This window comes from Canis lupus, chromosome 31, assembly GCF_011100685.1.
Source record: "Canis lupus familiaris isolate Mischka breed German Shepherd chromosome 31, alternate assembly UU_Cfam_GSD_1.0, whole genome shotgun sequence".
Classification (NCBI taxonomy): domain Eukaryota; kingdom Metazoa; phylum Chordata; class Mammalia; order Carnivora; family Canidae; genus Canis; species Canis lupus.
The window spans coordinates 36,200,317-36,226,379 of NC_049252.1; the positions used below are offsets into that span (position 1 = coordinate 36,200,317).

General features: G+C 53.1%; 1 protein-coding gene across 1 annotated transcript in view; it reads right to left on the reverse strand.

Annotated features, from left to right (window-relative positions):
• The window catches only part of C2CD2 (C2 calcium dependent domain containing 2), a 57,288-nt gene that overhangs the window by 23,560 nt on the left and 7,665 nt on the right, over positions 1-26,063 (reverse strand). The window contains 6 exon segments of the mRNA XM_038581546.1: positions 265-388; positions 3,218-3,340; positions 7,029-7,076; positions 7,078-7,134; positions 10,982-11,101; positions 23,027-23,125. Coding sequence (XP_038437474.1) covers positions 265-388; positions 3,218-3,340; positions 7,029-7,076; positions 7,078-7,134; positions 10,982-11,101; positions 23,027-23,125 — 571 coding nt within the window.

A 26,063-nucleotide genomic window follows, 5' to 3' on the forward strand; every position in this document is an offset into this window, starting at 1 on the left:
CAAGGTCACAGGTGCATCCCTTCCCCCCCACCTCAGCCTTCATGCACGCAAAATTGGGACTGGTTTTTAATGGTCTTCTCGCGTTCCTATTACGGTTTTCAGGGGCTCTTTGCTCAAAGGCAGGGGTCACGCTGCAGACTCAAGTGAAGGATGCTGCAGGGAAGCCAGAGGCCACGGAGAACCCGCATGTCCCCCCATGCTCGCCTGGGCCCCCCACCCCCAACACACACACACCCAAGGGTGTCCCGCAGCCCCACCACCTGCCTGAAGCACCAGGATCGTTCAGCAGCGAGGCTCGGATGTTCTTCACCAATAATTTGAGTTCGTGAGCCCTTGGAGGTTTGGGAGGGCAGGATTCCTGAGGAGCAGATGAAGCGCGCTGTAGATGCTGCCGACGGAAAAACAAAAGGCAGTGACCAGGGGAGAAGAGGAGGGGTCTCCAGGAAATCCCGTTTGACCCCCTGCAGTCGGCTCCGTAACAGCTTTCCATTCCTATAGGAAGTGAGGGTCCCAATCCAGCATCACCTCTTCCCCTGCGTGGGAACCTTTTCTGTCCAAATAAACCAGGTTCAGCCAGAGGGCCCCCCAGAATCCGGTTGTGAGCGGAAACTGGAAGCAAGCTTGCCTTGGGGCCACACCCGACCCAGGCCAGGCGCTCAAGAGAAAGTGGGGTGCCCTCTCCAGGCTGCGGGCCCACTGCCCAGGGGCACCGAGCGGGACAGCAGCCCGACACGCACACGGCAAGGGCCGTCACGCATAGCGCCACCCAGGTGAGGACTGTCCGAGTCTCATCGGGGGGTCGGAGAGGCACTAAAGTGGTGACAGAGGTGGGTATGGCTGGGCCCAGTGTCCATCATCATGTCTTCAACGGGCATCAAGGCAATTCCAACAGAGAAAAGGCTCCTCTAACCCGGAGGACATCGCCTTAAACCTTCCCCAAACTAGCTTCCTCCCTCCCTTCACGCGGTGAGCGCTTTTTTACATTTTCTTTTTTTTTTTTTATATTTTCTTTATTTATTTGAGAGAGAGCGCACAAGCAGGGGGAGTGCTAGACGGAGAGGGAGGGGGAGAAGCAGTCTCCCCACTGAGCAAGGTGCCCGATGTGGGGCTCAAACCCAGGACCCCAGGATCACGACCTGAGCTGAAGGCAGACGCTTCGCAGTCTGAGCCACCCTGGCGCCCCGTGAGTGCTCTCTGGACGGGGCCCCAGGGTGCCCGGGTAGCTCAGTTGGTTAAGCATCTGACTCTTGGTTTCGGCTTCGGTCACAATCTCACATTTGTGGGATGGAGCCCCAGGTATGGCTTTGCACTCGCTTCGGATTCTCTCTCCCTCTCCCTCCTGCTCTCTTGCTCTCAATCTCTCGCTCTCTCTGTCAAATAAATAAATAAAATATTTTAAAAAGGTGGGGGGGTGGTGGTCCCTTAAGAACAAAGGTCTGGGAATCCTGGAAAGGCTTCTCGGAGACATCACAGGTCTCTACACAAACAGAGGCTTCCAGGAAGGGATCCTGGGTGCTGGGGAAGCTTGCCAACATCTCAAGGTCACTATTTAGAAAACACTACTGTGAACCAGGACTTTGCCAAGTGTGAGCTGCAAGAAGTAATTACAAAAGTCCTTAGGAGGGACGCCTGGGTGGCTCAGGGGTTGAGCGTCTGCCTTTGACTCAGGTCATGATCCCGGGGTCCTGGGATCGAGTCCCACATCGGGCTCCCTGCATGGAGCCTGCTTCTCCCTCTGCCTGCGTCTCTCATGAATAAATAAATAAAATCTTAAAAAAAAAAAAAAAAAGTCCTTATGATCCAAGTCCATGAGCACTGGGGCTAGAGCAATCACATGTCCGGAGTGGAAATGAAATATTTCAAATATCTATGTGTGATGGTTAATTTTATGGGTCAACATGACAGGGCCACGGGGTATGTGTTCAAACGTTGTTCTGGGTGTTTCTGTGAGGACATTTTTGCATAAGATTAATATTTAGATCAAAAGACCCAGTGAAAGAGATTGCCCTCCCTAATGTGGGTGGGCCTCATCCAATCAGTTGAAGGTCTGCTAGAACATAGGCTGACCTCCCCTGAAAAAAGGGGGTTCCTCAAGCCTGACCACTGGGGCTGGGATATCAGGGGTAGTTTTCCTGCCTTAAGACCTGAATGGAGACACCAGCTCTCCGTGGCTCTCAAGCCTCCTTGGCCTTCAGGCCGGTCCTGGGTCTCCTGCAGATCTGCAGCTTGCAGACTCACCCTGCAGATCCTGGGACTGGTCAGCCTCTGCGATCATGGGAGCCAACTCCTTATAATAAGCTTTTGTGTATATGAATAAACATACATTGTTTTTTAAAAAATTTTTAAACATACATTTTATATATAAATATATAATTAGGACACTTGGGTGGCTCAGTGGTTGGGCACCTGCCTTCGGCTCAGGTTGTGATCCCGGGATCCGAGATCGAGTCCTGCACCAGGCTCCCTGCAAAGAGCCTACTTCTCCCTCTGCCTATGTCTCTGCCTCTCTCTCTCTCAGTCTGTGTCTCTCATGAGCAAATAAATATATTTTCAAATATATATAATTAGCTCACACAGTTACAGAGGCTACTATATAACTAGGTATTTTATTTATTTATATATAATTATATTATATATTATATATTATTTATTAACTTATATATTATTAATTATTATATATTATTTATTATTGTCTATATATTATTATATATTATTTATATATATTTAATTATATATTATTATAAAATATATATATAAATATATAAATTTAATATATAATATTAAATTTAATATATAATAATAAATATATAAATATATATATATATATATATATATATATATATATATATATATAAATGCAAAGCCCCCTTGCTCTGCGGGCATGTTCTCATTGCTAATTGGGTCTCAGTCCTGGAAGGATGGAGATCTGAGACCACAGGCCCTGCGTGGACAGTGAAAAGTCAGGTTGTAGCTCCAGAAAAGCAGAGGGTCGGGGCTAATTAGGGTCGGACCGTGGGGAGCAGCCCACACACCTATTCCTTCCATCCCGCGGGGCTCTGGAATCTGGGGCCCTGAACTTGAAGCTGGTCCCTGACTCGGTGCCAGGCACTCTCGCTCTGCCACGGGGGATAGGGGACCACTAGAGAGGTGCGCAGATTCTCCCGGAGGGGACCCTGATCCCCAATGGGCCACAAGGCACCGCCCTCGGCGGTTTTACCTGAATTTCCCTGACGTCCACGGGCTTGGTGCTCAGGACCACCGACGGGGTTGCAGAAGTAACCAGGCGCTTCAGGATGTCCTTGAGGCTTTCGGACACCGCATCAGTCTCCGCCACCCGGTCCTGCCGAAAGAGGAGGAAGTCACCAAATCATTTCCTAACTGGGCGCCAGGTGGGCAGGGGACAGCTCCCCTCGCCACAGCCCCAAGACCCAGCCCGCCGGGTGCTGCCCGGGCTCCGTGGGGTCAGCTCTGGACCCGCACTGTCCTCGTCCTCGTTGGGGAGACAGGGCGCTCCCTGCCGATCGCAGAAGCCACTCACGCTCCTTATTTTTTAAAAAACGGTGACCTGGGGCAGTTCGGGTGGCTCAGCAGTTTGGCACCTGCCTTTGGCCCAGGGCACGATCCTGGAGACCCGGGATCGAATCCCACGTCGGGCTCCCTGCATGGAGCCTGCTTCTCCCTCTGCCTGTGTCTCTGCCTCTCTCTCTGTCTGTGTCTCTCATGAATAAATAAATAAAATCATTAAAAAATAAATAAATAAAAAATTAAAAACGGTGACCATAAAGGCTGGCACAATATAGAAACTTGTCGCTGTGTCTGTGTCGAGCCTTTCAGACAGATGTGCTTGTTCTTTCTTGCAGGACATCTGCCAGTTTTTTTTTTTTTTTGAAATGATAAAGTAGCCAAGTAAACAAAAGGGCCCAGTAGGAAAGATGAGCTTGTAGAGGAGCAAGGAGCAAAGCGCGATGATTTATATTGTATTAGATGGCAACGCCAGAAAGCTGTAACAATGAACATCCAACAGAAACGCCTTCCGGTGTTCCAGAATGTTCTCAGCACCACTATTCACAAGGCCCCAAATTGGAAAGTACCTAAGGATCCGTCAATAGCTAAACAAATACATAAACTGTGGTGCCATCACTCGGAGGGAAGCTGCACCCACTGGTATAAATGCCATCGCCGTGGGGCTCCCGCCATCCCCACCCCGCGCAGGGGGCTGCACGAAGCGACTTCCACCAGACCACCCGACTTGCAGGGCTGGAGGGATTTCAGGGACTGACCTGCCAGGCCCTGTGACAGCAACCTCAATCCCACTGGGCCAATTAGTGAACATCTAGTCTCTGCGAGAAACTCAACAAATTATCAAATCATTACCAAATACTCCCATCACTCTTAGGATATGTCGGGGCCCCGTCTGTGCAGTTACACGTAGTAATGAATTTAATCTTCGCAACCACCTTGAATATTATTATCCCCATGTTACCGATGAGGAAACTAATGCACAGAGACGTCAATTAAGACGTGTAGGGACGCCGGGGTGGCTCAGCGGTTGAGCCTCTGCCTTGGGCTCAGGTTGTGACCCCGGGGTCCTGGGATCGAGTCCCGCATCGGGCTCCCTGCGTGGAGCCTGCTTCTCCCTCTGCCTGTGTCTCTGCCTCTCTTTCCATGTCTCTCATGAATAAATAAATAAAATCTTAAAAAAAAAAAAAAAAAGACATGTAGGGCCACACAGCTCACAGATGACAGAGCCAAGAGTCCAGCCCAGGCACGAAGACTCTGGGGTCTACACGTCTAACCACGGTGCTGTCATCTTTCTCTTCAACGGATCCTTGGTGGCTCTATCTTTCTTTCTTTTTTAACGGAGGTGAAGTTTACATAACATAAAATGAACCGTCTTTAGTAGACACTTCAGTGGCATTCAGCACGTCCGGAGTTGGGTAGCCACTAGCAAGTTGTGAAGGCTCACCCTCTCTCTCCCCCACCAGCACCCAGCCCCACTTGCCCCGATCGGCCCCAAATCGGATGATTTGCCTGTTGGGGACATCTCCCAGCTACAGGCTCCCCCATTACGTGTCCTGTGTCAGGCTCCTGTCACACGCATACCTTCCTTCATGCTGTAGAAAGTGTCGGGAGCCTCAGAAGTGTTGGAGCCTTATCCTTTTTTTTTTTTTAAGGGATGAAAAATATTCCATCACATGGATGGACCTTGTCTTGCTTATATATTCGGGTCTTTTTTTTTTCTTTAACTCCCATAATCTCCTGTCCCCTTATAGAGGAGGAAAGCAAGGATGAAGAGGTGTGTTGAGGTGCTTGGAGTCAGAGTTCATCCCAGGATGGGCAGCTGGCTCGGGCCATCCCCCCACTCCACCCCTGGGGCCATCACATCCACAACGGGAGGGGAGAAGGGCTGGAGGCTCGGGTCCTGCACCCACAGGACCGGCTCCCAGGGGGGTGCAGCTTAACGCCGCACTTGGAAAGTCTCACTTTGCATTCACCTGAGGAGCACGGGACGGTCAGAGAAGCCGCAGGATGCTGGGGGGCAAGGTGCAAACAGCAGACACAGCATGCCACTGTTTGGGTGAGTATTGGGGGAGTAAGATCATTTTTGCAAAAACAAACCTGGATCAGGTGAACAGGAACTAATGAACAAAGCAATAGCATGCGGGGGGCAGGTGGGGTCCAAGGGACGAGCAAACACTGGACGTCTGGGTAGGATGTCTCATGGGATTGTGACTTCTGAACCATGTGTTGTACATGTTAAATATATATATATGTTTGTACATTTACAAAGATGAGGGACAAAACCCAAGCCGGACTGCCGGCAGGAGCAGCACCCTCAACTTCCACCAAGCTGGTCACGTGGCCACACAAGGACGGAGTTGACTCGAGGGACCCCGAACAGAGGTCTGCCCTCCTCAAAGGGCTTGAATTCGGATGCCAGGGCAGGTGCACGGCCGCAGTGGTGCTGGGACAGCCGGCCAGGGGACCCCTCTGCACACAGGTGGGCCCAGCCGCCCCGCCAGTGGGGCCAAGGAGATAGATGCAAACATGGGAAGGAAGGGGGACAGGGCAGGAAGCGGGCCTCCAGGGACACGGTCTGCATGCCGGCTGTAACCCCGACAGCTGGGAAAAGTGACAGTTCCAACGGGTGCCCGTCAGAGGAGCAGCAATTCAAGCTTACCTGTCTTAAAAATTAATTAATTAATTAAAAAACACCTGCACGCATTTGTATCAAGGCCTGAAAGGTAAAACCGCATAGGGACGAAGGATCAAATTCACTTAATGCTGTTGGGGATCTCTCAGGGCTTGAACCAGAGGGTGAAACGGGGTGAGACTGCAAACGACGATCATCAAAACCCTGCAGAGGAATGACCTCACCACCTAATGAGCCTTTGGGGCACATGATTGTCATGGTCCTTCCAGCCACCGCAAGGGACCCCAGTATGACATCGTGTGCCCACCCCCTGCTTCCAGATTCATTTCTTCAAACACCTAAGACCCTGGGCAGCAGGGAGATTGCCTTCCGACCTTAAATGCACCTCTGCAAAAACCGCGGGGACAGACACCTGCCCCTGGGAGCCGGCCAGGGGCCACGACTGAGCCTGAGCCCTGAGCGGAGAGCCTCAGGGCGGGAAGGAGGGTCTGCTGAATCAGGCAGGCGACCCGGTCCAGGCGTCCCCCAGGTGACATGACGCCAGTGCTTCTCCAGGCCACAGGAGTGCTAGAAACTATTCCAGGCCCAAGGAACCCCATGAGGGGGATGACGGGGTGCAGGGGGCAGGCCCAGGATTCCCTGCAGCTCCCAGCTGACTGCAGGTGCAGCTGGGTCAGGACCCCGAGCATCAGGTCCAGCAAGGCCACCACCCCTGCTGCCCTGACCGGGTGGCTCCATGCTCTGGGAGGAGAGGAGAAGCCTGCACGGCACAGGGGCGCTGGTCTGAGCCTCTGTTCGGCAGGTGGTGGCGACGCGCAGGTGTTCCCATGCACACCTGTAGTGGGGGGTGGGTCCTCACAATGGAGGCACTGACCTGCACCGGGGCTCTGGACTGGACGGTGACGGCCGTTTCCTGCAGCGTGGATGAAGGACCACTTGATCTGGATGTCCTCCTTCTTCTCTTTCATGTGGAGCTCCAGCTAGCAGAACACAGAGTTACTGGGGAGCCCCACCTGCCAGCAAAGGCCCAACGCATCGGGGCACGAGTCTGTGTGCACCTGTGTGTGCGTGTGTTCATTTACTTCCCCAGACACCTGCTTGGCCTCCCCTCGCCTTTCCAAATCGTAAAGAAAGCTCTAACCCCCCTGGACCTCCCCTTCACCCCACCCCTCAGCCCCCCAGCATCTTCCTCGGCCTCAACCTACCACTCCCAGACGATTCTCAGCAGTGGCGGCCGAACTGGCCACACGTCATTAGAACTCTGTAGTCTCTAAGGTGAGTAATGCTCTGTGCTTTGCATGCTCTCCTGGAGTGTCACCAAGGCACGCGGGAGAGGGGGGCACGGACAGGACGTGGGATGCTTAGCCCAGCCCCATGCTCACACGTTCCCCAAGGGCTGTGCACACAGCACACGGGTGTTCTCACCCCCTCTTGCCTGGGCCAACACGCACACCCTCTATCTGGACTCTGATCTCTTGCAACAACCCGTCGTAGCGTCACGCCCCCCCCCCCTCCACCAAAGATGTCCACACCCAGAGTCTTGGAACCTGCAGGTATGTGACCAGATACCGCAAAGGGGACTTTGCAGGAGTGACCAGGGCAAGGCCCGTGAATGGAGAGAGAATGCTGGGTTATCCCAGAGAGCCCAGTGGAACCAATCAGAGGAGCCCTCAGGATGAAGGAGGGAGGCAGGCCAGCGAGAGGTGCCTTATAGATAGAGGATGCCAAGAGCGCAGGAAAGAGGTGGCCTCTAGAAGCTGCCACCGGCCCTGAGCGGACAGCTGGTGAGAAAATCGGCCCTACAGCCACCAGGAACACAATCCTGCCAACACCCAGTGAGCACGGAAGCAGATCCTCGCAGGGCTCCAGACAGGAAGGCAGCCCGCCGATGCCAGCCCGTGCTGGACATCAGACCCCCAGAACGGCGACATAATACATTTATGCTGGGGTTTTTTTAATATTTTATTTATTTTATTTATTTGAGAGAGCATGAGCAGGGGGAGAGAGGGAGGCAGGCTCCTCACTGAGCAAGGGGGCCCAAGACGGGGCTCGATCCCAGGACCGCAAGATCGTGACCTGAGCAGAAGGCAGATGCTTCGCCGACTGAGCCACCCAGGTGCCCCTATGCTGGTTTTTCTTTTCTTTCTTTCTTTCTTTTTTTTTTTTAGATTTATTTATTTTTGAAAGAGGATGAGTGGGGTCAGGGGGCAGCAGAGAGAAACCATCCAAGCAGACTCTGTGCTGAGCGCAGAGCCCGACCCAAGGGCTCGATCTCATGAGCCCGAGATCACGACCTGAGCCAAAACCTAAGAGTCAGACACTCCACCAACTGGGCCACCCACCCAGGCGCCCCTATATTTGGGTCTTAAGCTTAGGTTTGTGGTGATTGTTTCAGCAGCCACAGCAAACTAATACACCTTTCCTTCATCTTTCAAACGGAGCCTCTTTCTAAAGCACAGATCCTAGCTCTTCGCCTCATGGTGCCTTCCGGACCCTCCGCAGAGGAGGAGAGGGCAGCTTTAGACGGCACTGCCCACTACTCAGGACCCTCACCCGACACCAGCAATCCTGGTGATTGCAGGGAAGGTGCACTTGGATCATGTTGCTGCAGGTCTGTCCCTCTCCCCAGCAGGTAGGGGTCCAGGGGGGCGGGTGTGAGACCACCGCAGCCCCTTTCTGCACCTTTAATCTCAAGGCCAGCAGAGCAGCAGGAGCATCTCCTGTCTGGGGCGTTCATCACTGACCGATCGATCTCCAGCAGCTGCCTCTGCCCTGAGAGCAGGTGTCAACTGGGTTAAGAGAGCAGAGACACGACTGGGTTACTTCTGCCGAGCTGCATGAAATGGCACGTGAGCAGCATCTCAGAAACCCCACGTCCTTCACGGCGGTCCTACAGGCCTGGCTGGACTCGCTCTATCCCGAACCAGGCATCCGGTGTCAGCTACATGTGTCCCAGGCTTCGGGCTGGTTTTCCAGTTACACTGTCCAAAGTTGTAGGGCGAGTGGGAGGGTGTTAACACCTGGCAGGTGTGACATGAAGTCACACTCCTCCTCCTGAACTCTCAGAAAGGACGTGCTGGCGGGGAGGCCGGGGAGGGCGGGCCCTCAGAAGGAGGCCAGGTAGACAGGCCCCCAGTGGCTCAGCGGTTGAGCGTCTGCCTTTGGCTCAGGGCGTGACCCCGGGGTCCTAGGATCGAGTCCCGCATCGGGCTCCCTGCATGGAGCCTGCTTCTCCCTCTGCCTGGGTCTCTGCTTCTCTCTGTGTCTCTCATGAATAAATAAATAAAATCTTAAAAAAAAAAAAAAAAAAGAAAGAAAGAAAGACAGAAAGAGAAAAAGGCCATGTAGGGAGCCAGAAAATCTTGTTTGCTCCGGTTATTCAAAACCACGTCTGTGTAAGAAAAGCATACAGGATATCATCCTCCCTTGTGGTTGAGGGAGCTGTACGACTTGGGCTCATCCCCCAAATTAGCAGCCAAGACCCGGGACGGAGGGGAGGAAAGACAGGGTTGAATGGGCAGGGACCCCTCAAACAGACCCAGAAATTCACAACAGTCACACGGTTATCTGATGCTCCGGGCATCCAGAAATTCCACGAATACGCCTCTTACGGTGATCACATATGACTCTATATAATTACTAGATAGATCATTATTAATATTCTGTAAAATATACACAAGCACACCTTGAAGAGGCTGCAGGTTTGCTTCCAGGCCACTGCAATATAGCAAGTACCACAATAAAGCAAGCCAAGTGCATTCTTTGGCTTCCCCGGTGCATATAAGTTATATTTAGGGGCGCCCGGGTGGCTCAGCGGCTCAGCGTCTGCCTTTGGCTCAGATTGTGACCCCGGGGTCCCGGGATCGAGTACCACATCGGGCTCCCCGCAGGGAGCCTGTTTCTCCCTCTGTCTGTGTCTCTGCCTCTCTCTCTGGGTCTCTCGTGAATAAATAAAATCTTTAAGAAAAAAAAAAAATGGTGACCATCACGTGAGCTTTCAGCGAGTCGTCGTCACTGACCACAGATCACCGTGACAAATATAATAAGGAAAAAGGAGGATATGCACCTGGATCACCGCAACGTGACAGAGACGCAGCACGCAAAGGCAGCTGGAGTGGTGCCCGCAGACGTGCTCTTCGCGGGGCTGCCACAAACCCTCCACGGGTAAAAAAAAAAAAAAAAAAAAAAAAAAAGCCTCATCTCCAAAGTGAAGTGAAACAAGGCGTGCCGGTAGGAGTCTCTTATTACCGTAATAGTGTGTTATGAAAAATACGATAGTAATACTCATCTTTTAGGCTTATAAAACGTAGTACGAGTCTTCCAAGGTTGACTTTCTCCAAAAACTAGCAAGAGTAACACGACCCCTGGCCCCTAGGCTGGTCTCCCACTGCGGGGGACTGCTGGGGCCTGGCACGAGGTCCCAAGACAGAACCCCGTCCTCGCCTCCGATGCCACGCACCTTACTCTGCCTGCCGGCAACACCCCTGGTTGTTTGAACACCTTGAAAAATACCGTATCTCCTGATTTTGGTAAATGGGCAACCTCTGAATTCACTCAGCGCACCCCTATGTAGCCGCATGTATACCTGTAGGTGTGGGTGTGTATGCATACGTGTGTGGAAGCTACACAGTATGTGCACGTACATAACACGTAACACACCACACACCACGCACACTTTGTCTCCTACAGATACAACATAACACAGAAGGTTACAGGTGGAAAATTATGAAATAAACCATTCGCGAGCGCGAAAGCAGGGGGAGTCCCGGCCCGCGGTCACGCCAGGCTTGCCCTGCAGGTTGACGAGCACCGTCTGCGCAAACTCACCTGCAGATGAAATGGGGAGAGCCGCGCACCATACAGCTGGCGCCCCGTGTCTTCGGGGGACCCGGGCCCCGCGCCGACCAGGAACTGAATGGCCTCGCCCACCACGTGACAAGACACGATCTGGATGGAGGAGGCGCGAGATATGAGAGAAGGAGCGAAGAATTCATGCCGTCTCCCCCCTTTGTTTCACTGCCCCAAACCATCGGGACCGGGACCGGAACGGTTAGCCAGGACGAGGCTTCAGCGTTCCAAACCCGAGAAACACCCAGATCCGCAGATCTTCTGGAAACAATGTTCCAAAGCTTGTCTCCCTCTGATGCATTTCTCAAGAGCTAAACTCTGTGTTGCCCCAATCTAGCTGTTATATTCTTTCCACATAAAGAGTTTTTGCAGGATACTGGGTTCTAGTTCTCCCCACCAGCAGATTTACTTTTTATTTTATTTTATTTATTCATGAGAGACACAGAGAGAGGCAGAGATACCGGCAGAGGGAGAAGCAGGCTCCATGCAGGGAGCCCGATGCGGGACTCGATCCCGGGACCCCGGAGTCATCCCCCAACCAGCGGATTTAAAATTCCCCAGATATGTCCACCTTCGTAGGGAGTGAGAGTCATTAGCATCTCCTCTCTCTAAAAATGAGCCTTAGAGGGACACCTGGGTGACTCAGTGGTTGAGCATCTGCCTTGGGCCCAGGGCGTGACCCCGGGGTCCTGGGATCGAGTCCCTGCATCGGGTCCCCACAGGGAGCCTGCTTCTCCCTCTGCCTGTGTCTCTGCCCCTCTCTCTGTGTGTCTGTCATGAATAAATAAATAAAATCTTAAAAAAAAAAGAGCCTTAGAAAGAAAACAAGTGATAGATTTTTATAAGCAAAAAATAAATAAATAAATAAAAATATACGCGGTAGCGGCAGCCTGGGTGGCTCAGTGGTTTAGCGTTGCCTTCAGCCCAGGGTGTGATCCTGGAGACCCAGGATCGAGTCCCACGTTGGGCTCCCTGCATGGAGCCTGCTTCTCCCTCTGCCTGTGTCTGTGCCTCTCTGTGTCTCTCATGTATAAATAAATAAAATCTTTTAATAAATAAACAAACAAATAAATAAAATAAAAAATAAAGATATACGCGGGACACAATAGGTTGTTTCTATCTATATAATTTTCAGCCCACTGCGGTTTCCGAAGATGTGGGGATAATTCAGAGAACATATAAAATATTAAAACATTTAGGAAATTACACAGCCTGAACAAAAATAGCATTATAAAGTGAGTTCGCTTAAGGACCTGTACGACCAAGGCAAGTAATTACACCAGGAATAAAACCAGACCATATTCCCGATAAAAATCACAAAGCGTTTTAGAGAGAGCTGTTGCCGAACAGAGGAATATCAAGTTTCTGCCACAGAATCCTCTGTAGGAGAGCATCTTATAGAATGAGGGGTCACCCCTGCCCTGGCAGGATGCCGAGCAAGCCCCCGGGGACGACAACGAGCCAGGTGCCAGGTGCCAGGTGCGCTCAGGCTGGAAGGGTACTAGGGGGTGGGGCTGGCGGGTGGCCAGCAGGTGGCCAGTGTGCCTGGCCAGAGCCAAGTCATCATGAGGCGAAGCCTAAGACAGAAGGGACCCCCCGGGGAACACTGCCGGCTGTCACTTGGGTAGGAAAAGAACATTCTTTAATTCTCTGGTGGATTTATCAGAATCTAAAATAAAAGACCAAGTGGAAATATTATCCAAATAGTTCCTCTGTCGGGCCTGCCATTCCTCCAAGTTCAGGCTAGGACATCTGCCCCCGTTCCTCCTTCTCAGCCCCAGCTAACTCCTTCCTCCCCGCCCCCAACGGCCCCGTGGCCAGAGCCTCTGCACCCTGGGCCCATCTGCACACCCGCCACCCCCAGGAAGACCTGACCCAGATGCTGCGGGCCCCCCAGCACGGGGTGGGGAGGGGGGGCGGGGTCCGTTCCCAGCGTCCACCGTGGGATGCCTCACTGGCACAGAAGGAGAAAAAGTGTCGCCTTCTCTGCACACCGGCAGACACTGCACCACGCTGGCCTCACCCGTCCTGGCAAGGGCGCTCGCAGAAGCCTGAGCTACGTGCGTGCGTTTACGTATCTTCATGTTATTGCCTTTCCCGAGTTCACAAAAGGTTGGAACAAAAAAAAAAAAAAAATGTTTGTATAAGAAATGTCATCTATTCATTTTAAAAATAAATGCTCCATAAACAACCCTTTCTGGAGGAACATATTTTCGTGCCAGACGAGCTACAAACACAAACGACAGGACACAGAGAACGTTCGCTGTCCAAGGCTCGGCGGCGCAGGCCCGAGTGAAGCAGCGGAGGATGACCCCTTTAGTTCTGGTTCGTCTTTGGAACCTTCCCTGCTGAGCTAATTAATTTTTACCAATAATATCCCACGGCTTCAAAAAAAAAAAAAATCCCACGGCTTCAGCAGTGTTCCTGAGCAAGGAGGAGTTGGTTGTCCTTTATATCGAGCTCCACAAAAAGCTTCCCTCCTACCCCACCCCTGGAATGTGCAGTTAGACTAAGCACTTGACTGAGAGCAAATAAACAAACAAGCAGATTTTGACTTAAAAGACTTTAAAACTTGTAGAACCCAAGACTCCCGAAGGTCACAACTCCCGTTCAAGTCACATCGAGAAAGTCTAAATGCAACAGTAAAAACGGAGCATCCATGGGTCCCAATGTCCTCTCCCCGAGACCCGCTGGAGGGTCTTCCCGGCCCTAGGGGTCCCGACCCCCTTCATAAAGCCTGTCACACGACCACCTGTTCCTTGGTCTCCTGCAGCACTTGGCAGGAAAGGTTAACTACCGCCTGCCCTAACGTTACAGCACGGCCCAATGAAACTCTGCTAACACTGTTGCTGGGAGCCCCACTGGAGGGATGACGACTGGGGGCCCAATCCTCGTCCAGGCTGGCCCCCGCCCCTGGCCACCCTGGGAATAATAATGCTTCATCTGCCAAATGGACAAGAACAAAATGGAAAGGCTTTAAAAATAAGTAATCTTCTTTTAGTGCATTAAGGTGTTATCCACGAGGGAGATTAAATTCTCTCAACCCTGGTAAATGGTGGCGAGCCGTCACCACCACACAGGGGACCCCCTCCTAGGGCAGCAGGATGCAAGGCTCAACAGACCCTTTCCGCTCGCCTGCCTACCCAAGGGGCTGACATCGGCCTAAGTACGATGAACGGATAGAGACCCTGATCTTGACCCAGAGTCACCCCCCTTCCAAAACACACCTGTTTATGAAGGTCCCTTCTGAGGTTTTCCAGTGAGCTCCTCAGAGCATCCCGATCACACTGAGCTGTTGAAGTAGGGCTATTCAATCCTCAGTGCTCGGGCTCCCTGCTGATCTACTCTGATACCGAGGCCGGATTTTTAAAGTTAAGCAGAAACAGCATCTAGTGTCTGCAGTAGGACTGAGCACTTCTCCGAGAACAGACGTGAACGTGTGGCCCCAGGGCAGGACCCCACAAAGCCAGCATCTGGGAGCATAAGAAGGGGCTCCCACGAAGACAGCCAGCCATGAACCCACCTGCTTTATGCTCACTTTCTTCCAAAGTGAGCAGACAAGTCTGCAGCTACATAACCCATTTCAAAATCGTGGCAACAGAAAGCTAAACTGTGTGTATTCCAGATAAATCCCCCTCCTCTCTACAGAAGAGAGCATTTATGGAGAATGGACGTCATGGAGTGAGGGCCCCTAAGGTGGAGACCTGGCCCACGCCTCGGATCATGAGAGAAGGCCAGGAGGAGGCCAGGAGGGAAGCATCATAGGAATGCGAAGACAAGCACCGGTCACCGTCACCGTCACCGTAACCTGCGCAGGCAGATCAGTGAGGGGTGGGGGAGGCCTCATTCACCTTCCTGTGCTTTCTCCAGCTTCAAGACCAAAGCTCAAATAGTCACATATTTATGCAAATAGGTCTTATCTTGAAACAGTTTTCCTTTGTTTAGACCTGGGGGCAAAGAAGGCCAGGCCTAGGGAGTCCTGAATTTCGCTAATGGTCCCCAGAGAAAGGCCTGTAATATCTTCAAATCTCACTGCATTTCCACGTTCCTTTTCAAGTCAGCTTCTCACATGGCTGCCTCAGCTCCTTCTCCTCTTGGAACACTCCAGAGACCTGGAAATAATTTAATTACTCCTGTCCCCAAAAGAACTAGGAACACAGCCATGAAAATGCATCTAAAGGGCTGATGTCACTGAATCGCTCTCACTGTAACCAAGCTTTATAACAATCCTGGAGAAAGAAGCCCAAAATGAAAGGGAAGGAAAGCCCCCTTCTTCAAAGCTCCCAACGCTGCTATCTAGACTCAGCCTCTGTAAATATTCCTGCAGACAGCGCCAAGCTGATGTAAACGATTGTGTCTACTCTGGAGTAGAGGCTCAGCTTTTTTTTTTTTAAAGATTTTATTTATTGTCTGTGTAGAGGGCATGAGCAGGAAGGAGGGGCAGAGGGAGAGAGAGAATCTCCAGCACACTCCGTGATGAGCACGGAGCCTGACGTGGGGCTCAGTCTCATGACCCTGAGATTATGACCTGAGCCAGAATCAAGAGTAGGAAGCTTAACCGACTGAGCCACCCAGGCGCCCCGAGACTCAATTTAAAAGGTAAAATCCAAAAAAAAAAAAAAAAAAGTAAAATCCAAATCCATTACACCTAATTATGATCAGAACATCTATGAAGTTAATCCTGTATGCACAGGGAAAGATGAAAAATACCGGAAACAAGGTGGGTCGATGCTCTACTTTATCGCATCGAGAGGTTTGCCGTGGACCACACGGGCTCGGACGTTCCATTCCAGCAACACCCCCCAGCCCTCCTCTTTCCAGGACATTTTAAAATGAACAATAAGGGGCACCCGGGTGGCTCAGCGGTTGAGCATCTGCCTTTGGCTCAGGTCATGACCCCGGGGTCCTGGGATCGAGTCCTGCATCGGGCTCCCCAGAGGGAGCCTGCTTCTCCCTCTGCCTCTGTGTGTGCGTGTGTGCACGTGTGTGTGTCTTTCTCTCTCTGTCTCTCTCATGAATAAATAAAATCTTTTTTAAAAATGTAAAATAAAAAAATAAAATGAACAATAAGGCTTCCCAGTACTATCACCCTCCCAGGAGTATGGTTATCAGGGAATGTGGATTACTGAGGGCACTCCTTGGCTTAAAAATCTGTTTGTGAACATGCCATTCTCTTTCATCAACTCTATGTATGAAAAGACATACGCATGCCATTCCCTCTGGAATGAAGGCAGGAGGGAACTGGGTGTTTCCCTGTTAGTGCCCCCGTCTGGGGCTGGGTCACTGTCACGCCTACCCTGAATGCGACTGCTCAGTAGTCCAACACACAGACAAAACTCCAGCTTGTCTGTGGGTCCTCTACCCTGTCTTCTCCAGGCGAAGTCAGGCTGCACCCCGGGGATGACTCAGCCCCAGAACTCAGCACAGCAACCCAAACAGGTGGAGTTCCAGGGAGGCACGGCTCCCATCCCACGGTGGCATCCACGCTGGGTCTCAGAGGGCAGGGCGCCTCCAATGAGACATCTCCATAGCTGCCTTCGGAAAGACCAGGGACAAAACAATTTCACAACCTGTTAGCATTTTAGCATAAATACCAGGCTAATGTGACACCTGGAATTTCAAGTCATGCAAAGCAAAAAAAAAAAAAAAAAAAAAAAAAAAAAAAAATCAATCATACTTCCTATTTGCCAGACAACCCAGAATCAAGCCACCTCTGCAAACCAAGGTGGGGGTCGGGGGGCCCCGAGGTCTGGAGAGAGCACAGGGGATGCCAGACACTCGCAGGCTGTTAACCAGCCTTAGTTAGAGGAAAAAAAAAAAAAAAGATACAGTACATGTTGCACACCCAGTATCAGCGGCGGGGTTCCCCGACCCTTGCAGATTCTGGGGGAGATTCCATGCAATTGCATAGGAGTTTGGTTGGTTGCTGTGGTTCTACAGAAGCAAAGGTGGGTTCGTGTCCCTGGTGCTCGATCCTCTTCCCCTGTTGTGTCTTTCACCGTCGGGCGGAGGTGGGAGCACAGGCGATACAATGGTAGAAATGTGACGAGGAATCGCAGCACTGACGATGGTGTCACAGGGGTCAGCTTGTCTCCGGAGGCCGACTGGGTTCCACTCTAGCCTCTACCACTTTGTAGCTCTTAGCCACCTGGGCCAATGACCGAGCCTCCTGTTCGCCTCAGTTTCTTCCTCTGTACAATGGGCGTGATACTGGTTCCAGCAGAGGAATATGAGCAGCAGCGACAAGAAAGGGACAGGGCCCGTGGCTGCTCGCACCTGACAGCCTCAGGACCCGTGGCCCGGGCGGGCCCTCGTTCTCCCCACCAGGCGGCCAGGGAGGGAAGCACCCTCTGCAGACGCCCAACCTCCGGCTCAGAGACAGAAGGAAGTGCCCAAACAAGCCCAGATCCAGCCAGCGTCTCCCTGGCTTCCGAGCTGGGCCTTTCTCCGCGCTGGGTGGGTTATTACGTCTATTTAAACCCGTAACCTAAGGACGATCATTATACCATTAGAAGCCTCTACTTATTTACGAATGGCACTGCAGACAGAGATAATGAATGCTTTTCCCAGGACACCTGGCCTCACCCCAAGAAAGCCAACATCACTCCTAGTCTCCAAAGACTGCTTCCAGCGCCAAGTGGGGCCCTTGTTTTCCGCGGCAAGCCTTCGCCATAAACACCGTGTCGCCCAGAGAGACACACCGCGCTCCCTAAGGGACAGGCACGCGTGGCTTTCTCGGTGGGTGCCTGTCGCAGCACGACTCCCAAACCCCGGTTCACCCTGCGTGAGTCCCCACATGACCCTCGTACGACCTCCGGCCTCCACGGAATCGCTTCTGATGAGTCCACGGACATGCCGCGGAAGAGCCGTTGTGACATCCCGAGGGACAAGAGCTGGCTCGCAGGCCACTTGCGATGTAGAAATAAAGGTTTTCCTTTTCTGGGTCAGACATTCTGGAGCTAACCTCTCCCAGGACGGGCGGAAAGAGAACGTAGGTAGAAACTCGTTGGCTCTTGTGTAAGAGGGTAATTACAGTCTGGGAGAAATAAATCTATTCAGAGCATGTTGAGACTGGACGAGACGGCAGAGGGGCCCCTGGAGGAGAGTGTAAAGGTGATGGCTTCGGCGCAGAGTGCCCCGCCGGGACGGCCTGGGTCCTGCCTCCCGCCCACGCCAGCTGCGCCCGCCTGCAGCGAGCCAAGTGATGGGGATGCTTCCAGTCACCGCCAGGAGAGATGCCCCCCCAAGGCCAGCACAGCCGCCCTGTGGGAAAACCCACGACCCACAACACCTGCAGGGCTTGCCGTCAGGGATAAACGTCTGGGCTTCTTCCCAGATAAATAAATAATAAATAAAATCTAAAAAACCCTGAACAATGGGGTCCGGAGAGCTTCCGGGTCGGTGTGCACGAGGAGGTGCTGGGAGGGTGGCCTGACCGCAGCCCAGGGCCCCTCCCCTACACCTCGCCTCTCTCCCCTCTGGCTCTTCTTGAGTTGTTTCCCATATTACGAGCCATTAATAGGAAGTAAACTGTTTTCCTGAGTTCCATGAGCAAACTCAAAGCTGAGGCGGGGTGGGGATACCCTGACTCTGAGGCTGCTTGGCCATAAGTACGAGGGACTGGCATCTGAAGGGGGCAGCCGCGTGGGGCTGCGCCCTTAGCCTGCGGGGCCTGGCTGACCCTAGGGGGTCAGTGAGAGGATGGAATTAGAGTTACTGAGCACCCATGGGTGTCCAGAGAATCGGTTATGGCGTGGAAGAGAAAGCCGACAGTGTCGGCATCAGAGCACGACAAGTCACGCTGCTCCGGCCAGCCAAGCCTGGGCAGGGCGTGCGCTCGGCACCCATCACGGGCTCTGCGAGGCGCCCCATGCTGCTTCCGGCCACGCAAGTCCTCATACCCCATGTAGGACACGGGGGCGGGAGGTGCCGATGAACCAGATCTCTGCCAAGGCGTTGCTTTGGCATATGGGAGTCTTCAGGCTCTGCAGGAAAAAGTCAAGGACGGGGCACCCAGGGGGCAGGGCAGGCCCGGCTCTATCCCTTGGCGGCCCTGCAGAGAGACTCACGACCCCACGGGAAGCAGGGGGTCCCAGAGGGAGAACGGGATCCCCGCTCCCATCCAGATGGCCAAAGACGGGATTACGTACTCCACGCCCGTGGTCCAGGCTGGACGTGTCCCTGTCACTGGCTCAGGTGCCATCCACACGTCCCTTGTCAGGGCTGAGTCAGGGAGAGGAGAAAGATACGGGCTGATCGTATGGAGTGAGCCGAGGAAGGGGAGGGTGACTCCCTGGAAACCACGCATCTGTATTTCTTTCCGACCTTGGTTTGCAGGCCCCATGTGGGTGGCATTATTGACTCCCCTCCTTGAGAACTCTGCGGAGCACAGAAAAAGCATGACGGGGTGGACGGAGGGTTCAAGACGCCTGAAACCCCGATGTGGGGGCAGAGGGTGGGGAGGGGGGTAGATCCTAAATGAAGGAGGGTGACTCGGTTGCTGGAAGCGTCCTGCCCGATGCAGCGGTCCGGAGAACATGAGGGCCTGGAGCCATAGGAGAGGCCGTGGCTTGTCCCCATCTTCCGCTGACGCACAGGTGTTAAGAAACCTCCCTCCGGGGACACGTTGCAGGAGAAACTCTGGCTCGATGCCTCCCCAAAACGGCGCCCTCAACCGTGCCATGGTCAGCCAAGATGCTGGGCCCACGGCCTCGGCGGCGACCTCCGCCCAAGTTCCCGTAGCCCGACAGCAGGCAGATCCCATCAGGGGGGCCGCCCACCGGGGGGGGGGGGTGCGTGGGCTGCGGGCTGGAAGGCCACCGTGGCACTCGGCCCCCCACCCGGACCCACTCGGGGAGGCCGGGGCATGACACCCGACTGGCCACCGGCCTGCCCCAAGGACAGCTCAACCCACAGCCGTGACAAGGCCATGACGCGCTCCCGTGTCCTCATTTGGCCAAGAAAACCCAACACGTAAAAGTCAAGCACTATGAAGAAACCCGTAAAATGAAACAAGATCCCGAGTGTGCGTTGCCACTTACCTGCGGGAGGTGGGCAGCTTCCGAGAACACGCTGCGGGCAGCGGGCAGGGGAAGGAGGACGAGGGGGGCGGGCGGCTACGCTGCATTTAGCTTTTTAATGAGGACGCACCATTTCTGCGATGGTCTTAAAATAAACACAGTTAGGGGCACCTGGGTGGGTCCGTCCGTGGGACGCCCGGCTCTTGATTTCAGCTCAGGCCAGGATCTCAGGGTCGTGGGTTCGAGCCCCACATGGGGCTCTGCGCTCAGCATGGAGTCTGCTTGAGATTTTCTCTCTCCCCCTCTGCCCCTCTACCCCACCCCCGTGCTCTTTCTCTCGCTCACTCATGCACGCACTCTCTCTCTCTCTCAAATAAATAATCTTTAAAATATAAGAAAGATCTTAAAAAGATAAATAAACACAGCTTCACCATCCCCTTTCTAAACTTGCTTTTCTGGCAACTAAACATCAAGGCCTCTAAAAATGGCCAAGTGCTAAGTCCGCCTCCCAGCTTCCCCTCTAGGCCTCGGGGCCAGCCCTGGGCGCTCCGCACCTCCTCCCCAGGGGCACTGTCAAAGGGACTCGGTCCCCATCTGCCAGTAACAGAGAGGATGCCCGCGGCCCCCAGCCAGCTGCCCCCAGCACCCTCCCACCCACCCCCACCCCCCGCCACCGCCCTGTTTCACAAAAGCACTGGGCACCTGCTTGCTGGCCCAGCCCCTTCCAGCCCTCGTGGGCCATTCTGGTCTCGACATCCTGCGTCGCTGCCGTCAGCTTCCTCTCGTACCCCAATATATTCTAAAGACTTCCCCACGCTCGTCACAGGGATAATATAGCAGGTGACTCCTCCGGCATTGGCAAGGGGTAGGAGGACAGGAGCGTCCTCCGAGGCTGCCGGGGAGCAGCGCTCTGGTGACGGATCCTGGAATACCTGGTCATACCCGCCACCTGGCAGCCCCGGGTGCACCCCCGATCGACTCCCCTGCTCACACCTGCAGAGTCAGGGAGGGGAGGCCACCACGCAAGTTCACTGCAGCTTCGCATTATGGTGGGAGAGAGCAGATGACTCCATTATCCGTCAGTGGAAGATGAAGAGACAGCCCCGGCCCACCCAGAGCCCTGAACTGTAGTGAAGCGAACGAAGCAGAGCCGCAATCTGTCCTCCAGCGGGGACAGGAGCAGAATCCCGGGGCCGGGGTTGTGGGGCTGACAATCCCTCCCCCTCCAGCAGGGCCCACACGCTGTGCCCCACTGTCTGCTCAACGGCACGTGTGAGACCTGGCAGTAAAACGTAGAAGCAAGGGCAAGCCTGGTATTTCAGAGAAAGTTTCTTAGGTTTTTTTTTTTTTTTTTTTTTTTTTTTTAACAGATACTTTCCATTTATTTATTTATTTATTTATTATTTATTTATTTATTTATTCATGATAGAGAGAGAAAGAGAGGCAGAGACACAGGCAGAGGGAGAAAAAGGCTCCATCCATGCCAGGAGCCCGACATGGGACTTGATCCCAGGACTCTAGGACCACGCCCTGGGCCAAAGGCAGGCACCAAACCACTGAGCCACCCAGGGATCCCCAATACTTTTCATTAAAAAAAAAAAACTTGGGAAGCCCCAATGGCGCAGCCGTTTAGCGCCGCCTGCAGCCCAGGGTGTAATCCTGGAGACCCTGGATCGAGTCCCACATCAGGCTCTCTGCATGGAGCCTGCTTCTCCCTCTGCCTGTGTCTCTGCCTCTCTCTCTCTCTCTGTGTGTGTCTCTATGAATTAATAAAATCTTTAAAAAAATAAATAAAAAATTTTTTAAATCTTTTAAATTATTTATGAAAAAATAAATAAATAAAAAATAAAATAAATTATTTATGGCATTTGACCAGTCTAATAAGTCATTTCAGCCCAGGAACAACCCCTGACTGTAAAATGAACTCTACATAGTATCCAGATGGCTCAAATCTAGGTGTCATACATACACATGTACAGATACATACACACAAATGTAAGCATTTTATTGAGATGTGATTCACATAGCATTTAATTTGCCCATTTAAACTGTACAGTTTGGGCCACCTGGGGGGCCTAGTCGGTGAAGCATCTGCCTTCGGCTCAGGTCATGATCCCAGGGTCCTGGGATCCAGTCCCACATCAAGCTCCCTGCTCAGTGGGGTGTCTGCTTCTCCCTCTCTCCGACCCTCCTCCCGGCTTGTTCTCTCTCTCTCTGTCTCAAATAAATTAGTAAAATCTTTCTAAAAAAATAAACTGTAAAATTAAATGGCTTTTCCTTTAAGATTCATTTATTTATCTAAGAGAGAGAGAGAGAATGAGAGTGAACAGAGGGAGGGGCAGAGGGAAAGAATCTCCAGCAGACTCCCCGCTGAGCATGGAGACCGATGTGGGGCTCGATTCCAGGACCCTGAGATCATGACCTGAGCCGAAATCAAGAGTCGGATGCTTAACTGACTGCCTGAGCCACCCAGGCGCCCCCAATTCAATGGCTTTTAACATATTTTGCAGACTTGTCCGACACCACCGCCATCACTTTGAGGCCATTATCCTCACCCCACAAAGCCACCCTGCACCCAGGGGCAGTCACTCTGCATTCCACCCCCCACCCCCAATGCCCGGCGACCCCGAACCTTCTTCCCATCTCTATGGATCCAGCCATCCTGGGTAGGCCACGTAAATGAAGCCATTTGAGACATGCCTTCTGTGACTAGCCGCTCCCACTCCACACTGTGTCTCCAAGGCCCGTGCATGTGGCAGGTACCAGAACCCCCTTCCTTTTTCAAGGCTAAATAATAGTCCACCGTGCGGCGCTACCATGTTTCATTTATCCATTTGTCAGTTGATAGATCAAATTTTCTTTTTTTTAAGGTTCTTAAGGTGTCCATATTTTCAATAATCTGAAAACCAAATAACTTCGCTCCCCCACTCCCACACCACCCCAGCTCGAAGTTTGCTCCCTTGGCAGGGAAAGCTCCACAGCGGGCGACCACGCTCCAGCTCACCTTCTCGTGGGCTGACCTGGCCACACTGGAGACTTGCTGCACCGCCAGCTCCAGGGGCTGCTGCAGCGGGTCCTCCTGGAAAGACAGGAGCAGTGGGCCCTGGAACAGAAGGAGAGGCACGATGAGGGCAGGTCAGCACGGGGCAGCCCTCCTCCACCGTCGTATACTCCCCACAAAGCTCTGCAAACCCGGGCACAGGTAACCTGACTCCTTCCAGTTAAATCTCCTAAACAGCAGCCGTGGGCAGCTACCGCTAAGTCCATGTGCCCGAGGACCTGCTTGCGGTAGAATGTGCTCGGCGCTGGCGTCAGTTACCAGAGCGGGATGGGGGGCAAGAAGCACAGGGACAAAAGCAGAGATGGGGTGATGGAGATGGCAAGGGGGGTTCTGAATGCTCACGTATTCAGGAAAGAGCAGGGTGCTGGGTGGCTCTGAGGTCCAGCACACTATCTGGCCAAGGGTTCGAGGGCTCTGTCCTCCGCTTCCTTTGCCAAAAGCTGGCGCTCTCTCTGGTTTTAGAGAATCACCTCTCCCCGCTCCACATGGGGACACCCCTTCTCCTCTCCCACCACCCAAGTGGTGAGGGGGCAGGAACCCCCCAGGGGCCAGCCACCTCTTCCTGGAATTTGAGATTCCTGAGCTAAAAATGAACCAGCCTGCTGGCCTTGCCCAAGGAGTGGGTTCCCGAGACCCTGCTTCTTGGACCTTTGGGGCTGCTGGGCTCCTGCCCTCTCTCCAGCGTCTCCCAGTTCAGCTCTGCCTTCAGCTCTGTGCCCCCACCCACACCCCACGAGTAAACTCTTCCATGGCTTGTCCACCGTGTGCATCTTGGTTCTTGCAACCAAAATTCTCCAAATGAGGGAGGTACAATTAAATTAACAGGAACACCAGGCAACAAGGCTGATGTCTGATAAAAGAATAAATCAGGGCTAAAGCTGGGATAGTCAACCAAGCCTTGGCCTTTTTACTTTTATTCTAAGATTTTTTATTTTAGTTATTCATGGAGACCCAGAGAGAGGCAGAGACACAGGCAGAGGGAGAAGCAGGCTCTCTGTGGGGAGCCCGATGCAGGACTCAATCCCAGGACCCCGGGGTCATGCCCTGAGCCAGAGGCGGACGCTCAACCGCTGAGCCACCCAGGGGCCCCTCAGCCTTTTTAAAAATAAGTTCTGGTGGGAGGCCAAACGCTTACGCCGACAACACAGCCCTGGGATAAACCCTTCCTGATGCTGTAAGAAGTGCCTCACAGTCTTGTAAGCTCCGACTGGGTGGTCAAAAAACATATATTCAACCTCACAACTTCCCACCATGTCATCTGTGTCAGACTCCACTGGAGTGAGCTGTTTGCAACCATGAGCCGCGATCGAGGGCAGAGGAATAAAATGGTACCAAATGGCACCAAAGGTCTTCTGGCAAGTGCGGCGCAAATGAGCGAGCAGTGAAGTTATCCTGGGACTATTTCTTAAGACCTCCAGATGACCACGAGTGAACCTAAAGACCCAGAACGTTCTCACTTAGGCACTTCCAACCCCGCCCTGCTTTAGCGACATCGATCTCACCCCCTACAAGTCATCAGGGGAGAATGAGATCTACTTCTCAACAGCGATGAAGTCACCCGGCTGCTCCGCAGACATTCTCCGTGGCTGGAGCCTGATTGGGGCCGGGTGAGGGCTGGGGTGGCCGGGCCGGCAGGCTGAGAGCACCCCGAGCCCAGCATGGGTGGTCGTGGCCACCTATGCTACAGGTGCAGCACCCTGGGGCCTCGGGATCCATGGATGCGGCCCACACCCCTCCAACCTCTGCCACCTTCTGGACTGAAACCCAGAAAAGATTCTGCTGGGAAATGTCACGTCAAGGGGCACGCTCACAAAGGAAACGAATTACCGAGTTAAAATAAAGACCCAGGGGTTCCCTTTCCCTTCCAAAGGGCCCAATCCTCGGGTTGCAGGAAGCCCAGCGTGCAGTGGGAGACGACCCCGAGCTCCCGCACCGCTCACGACTCTGGCCCTGTGCAGACGCCACCCCACTCGGGCTAGAGCAGGACTTTTCATTCACGGGGAAGTAAGTGACACACAGGAGTCCCCAGGAAAACAAGCAGGAAAGCGCAAGGAGGACTGGCCCCACGTGAGGTGAAAACACGCCACAGAACCTGCATAGCTCAGGGGACACCTGGGGGGCTCAGTGGTTGAGCATCTACCTTTGGCCCAGGTCATGATCCCAGAGTCCCGGGATCGAGTCCCACGTTGGGATCCCTGCATGGAGCCTGCTTCTCCCTCTGCCTGGGTCTCTGCCTCTCTCTCTGCATCTCTCATGAATAAATAAATAAAATCTTCTAAAAGAACAAGGAAAAGAACCTGCGCAGCTCAAACTGTGGGGCGCAGGTACATGAAGGCGCCGACGACCCAGTGCACCAGAACAGTGTGTCCAGAGCACCCCCGAACGCACGTAGAAACTTCGTGTATGACAAACGTGGCATCCCAAATCATGGGTTTAAAAAAAAAAAAAGGATTAGGGATCCCTGGGTGGCGCAGCGGTTTGGCGCCTGCCTTTGGCCCAGGGCGCGATCCTGGAGACCCGGGATCGAATCCCACGTCGGGCTCCCGGTGCATGGAGCCTGCTTCTCCCTCCGCCTGTGTCTCTGCCTCTCTCTCTCTCTCTCTGTGACTATCATAAATAAATAAAAATTAAAAAATAAAAATAAAAAAAATAAAATAAAATAAAAATAAATAAATAAATAAATAAATAAAGGATTAAAAAAAATCAGGATGTGGGAGGAACCCCCAACGGAGTACACACGCTAACGAACGAAGCTAACCGCATTACCGATGGATGCCATCATCCCCCCCGCGCCCCAAAGGGGTGGGAAAACACAGATCTAGCCCAAGAAACTGTGGGGGGGGGCAACATCCTGACGGCACAGAGGCGTAACCAGGTCAGAACGTGTGTCTCTCACGGGGGTGCGGGTTAGTAACGCAGAGACCACTTTATCTGTACACGAGACGCGACCAAATAAGCAAATCTGTTAGAGGCAGGAAGG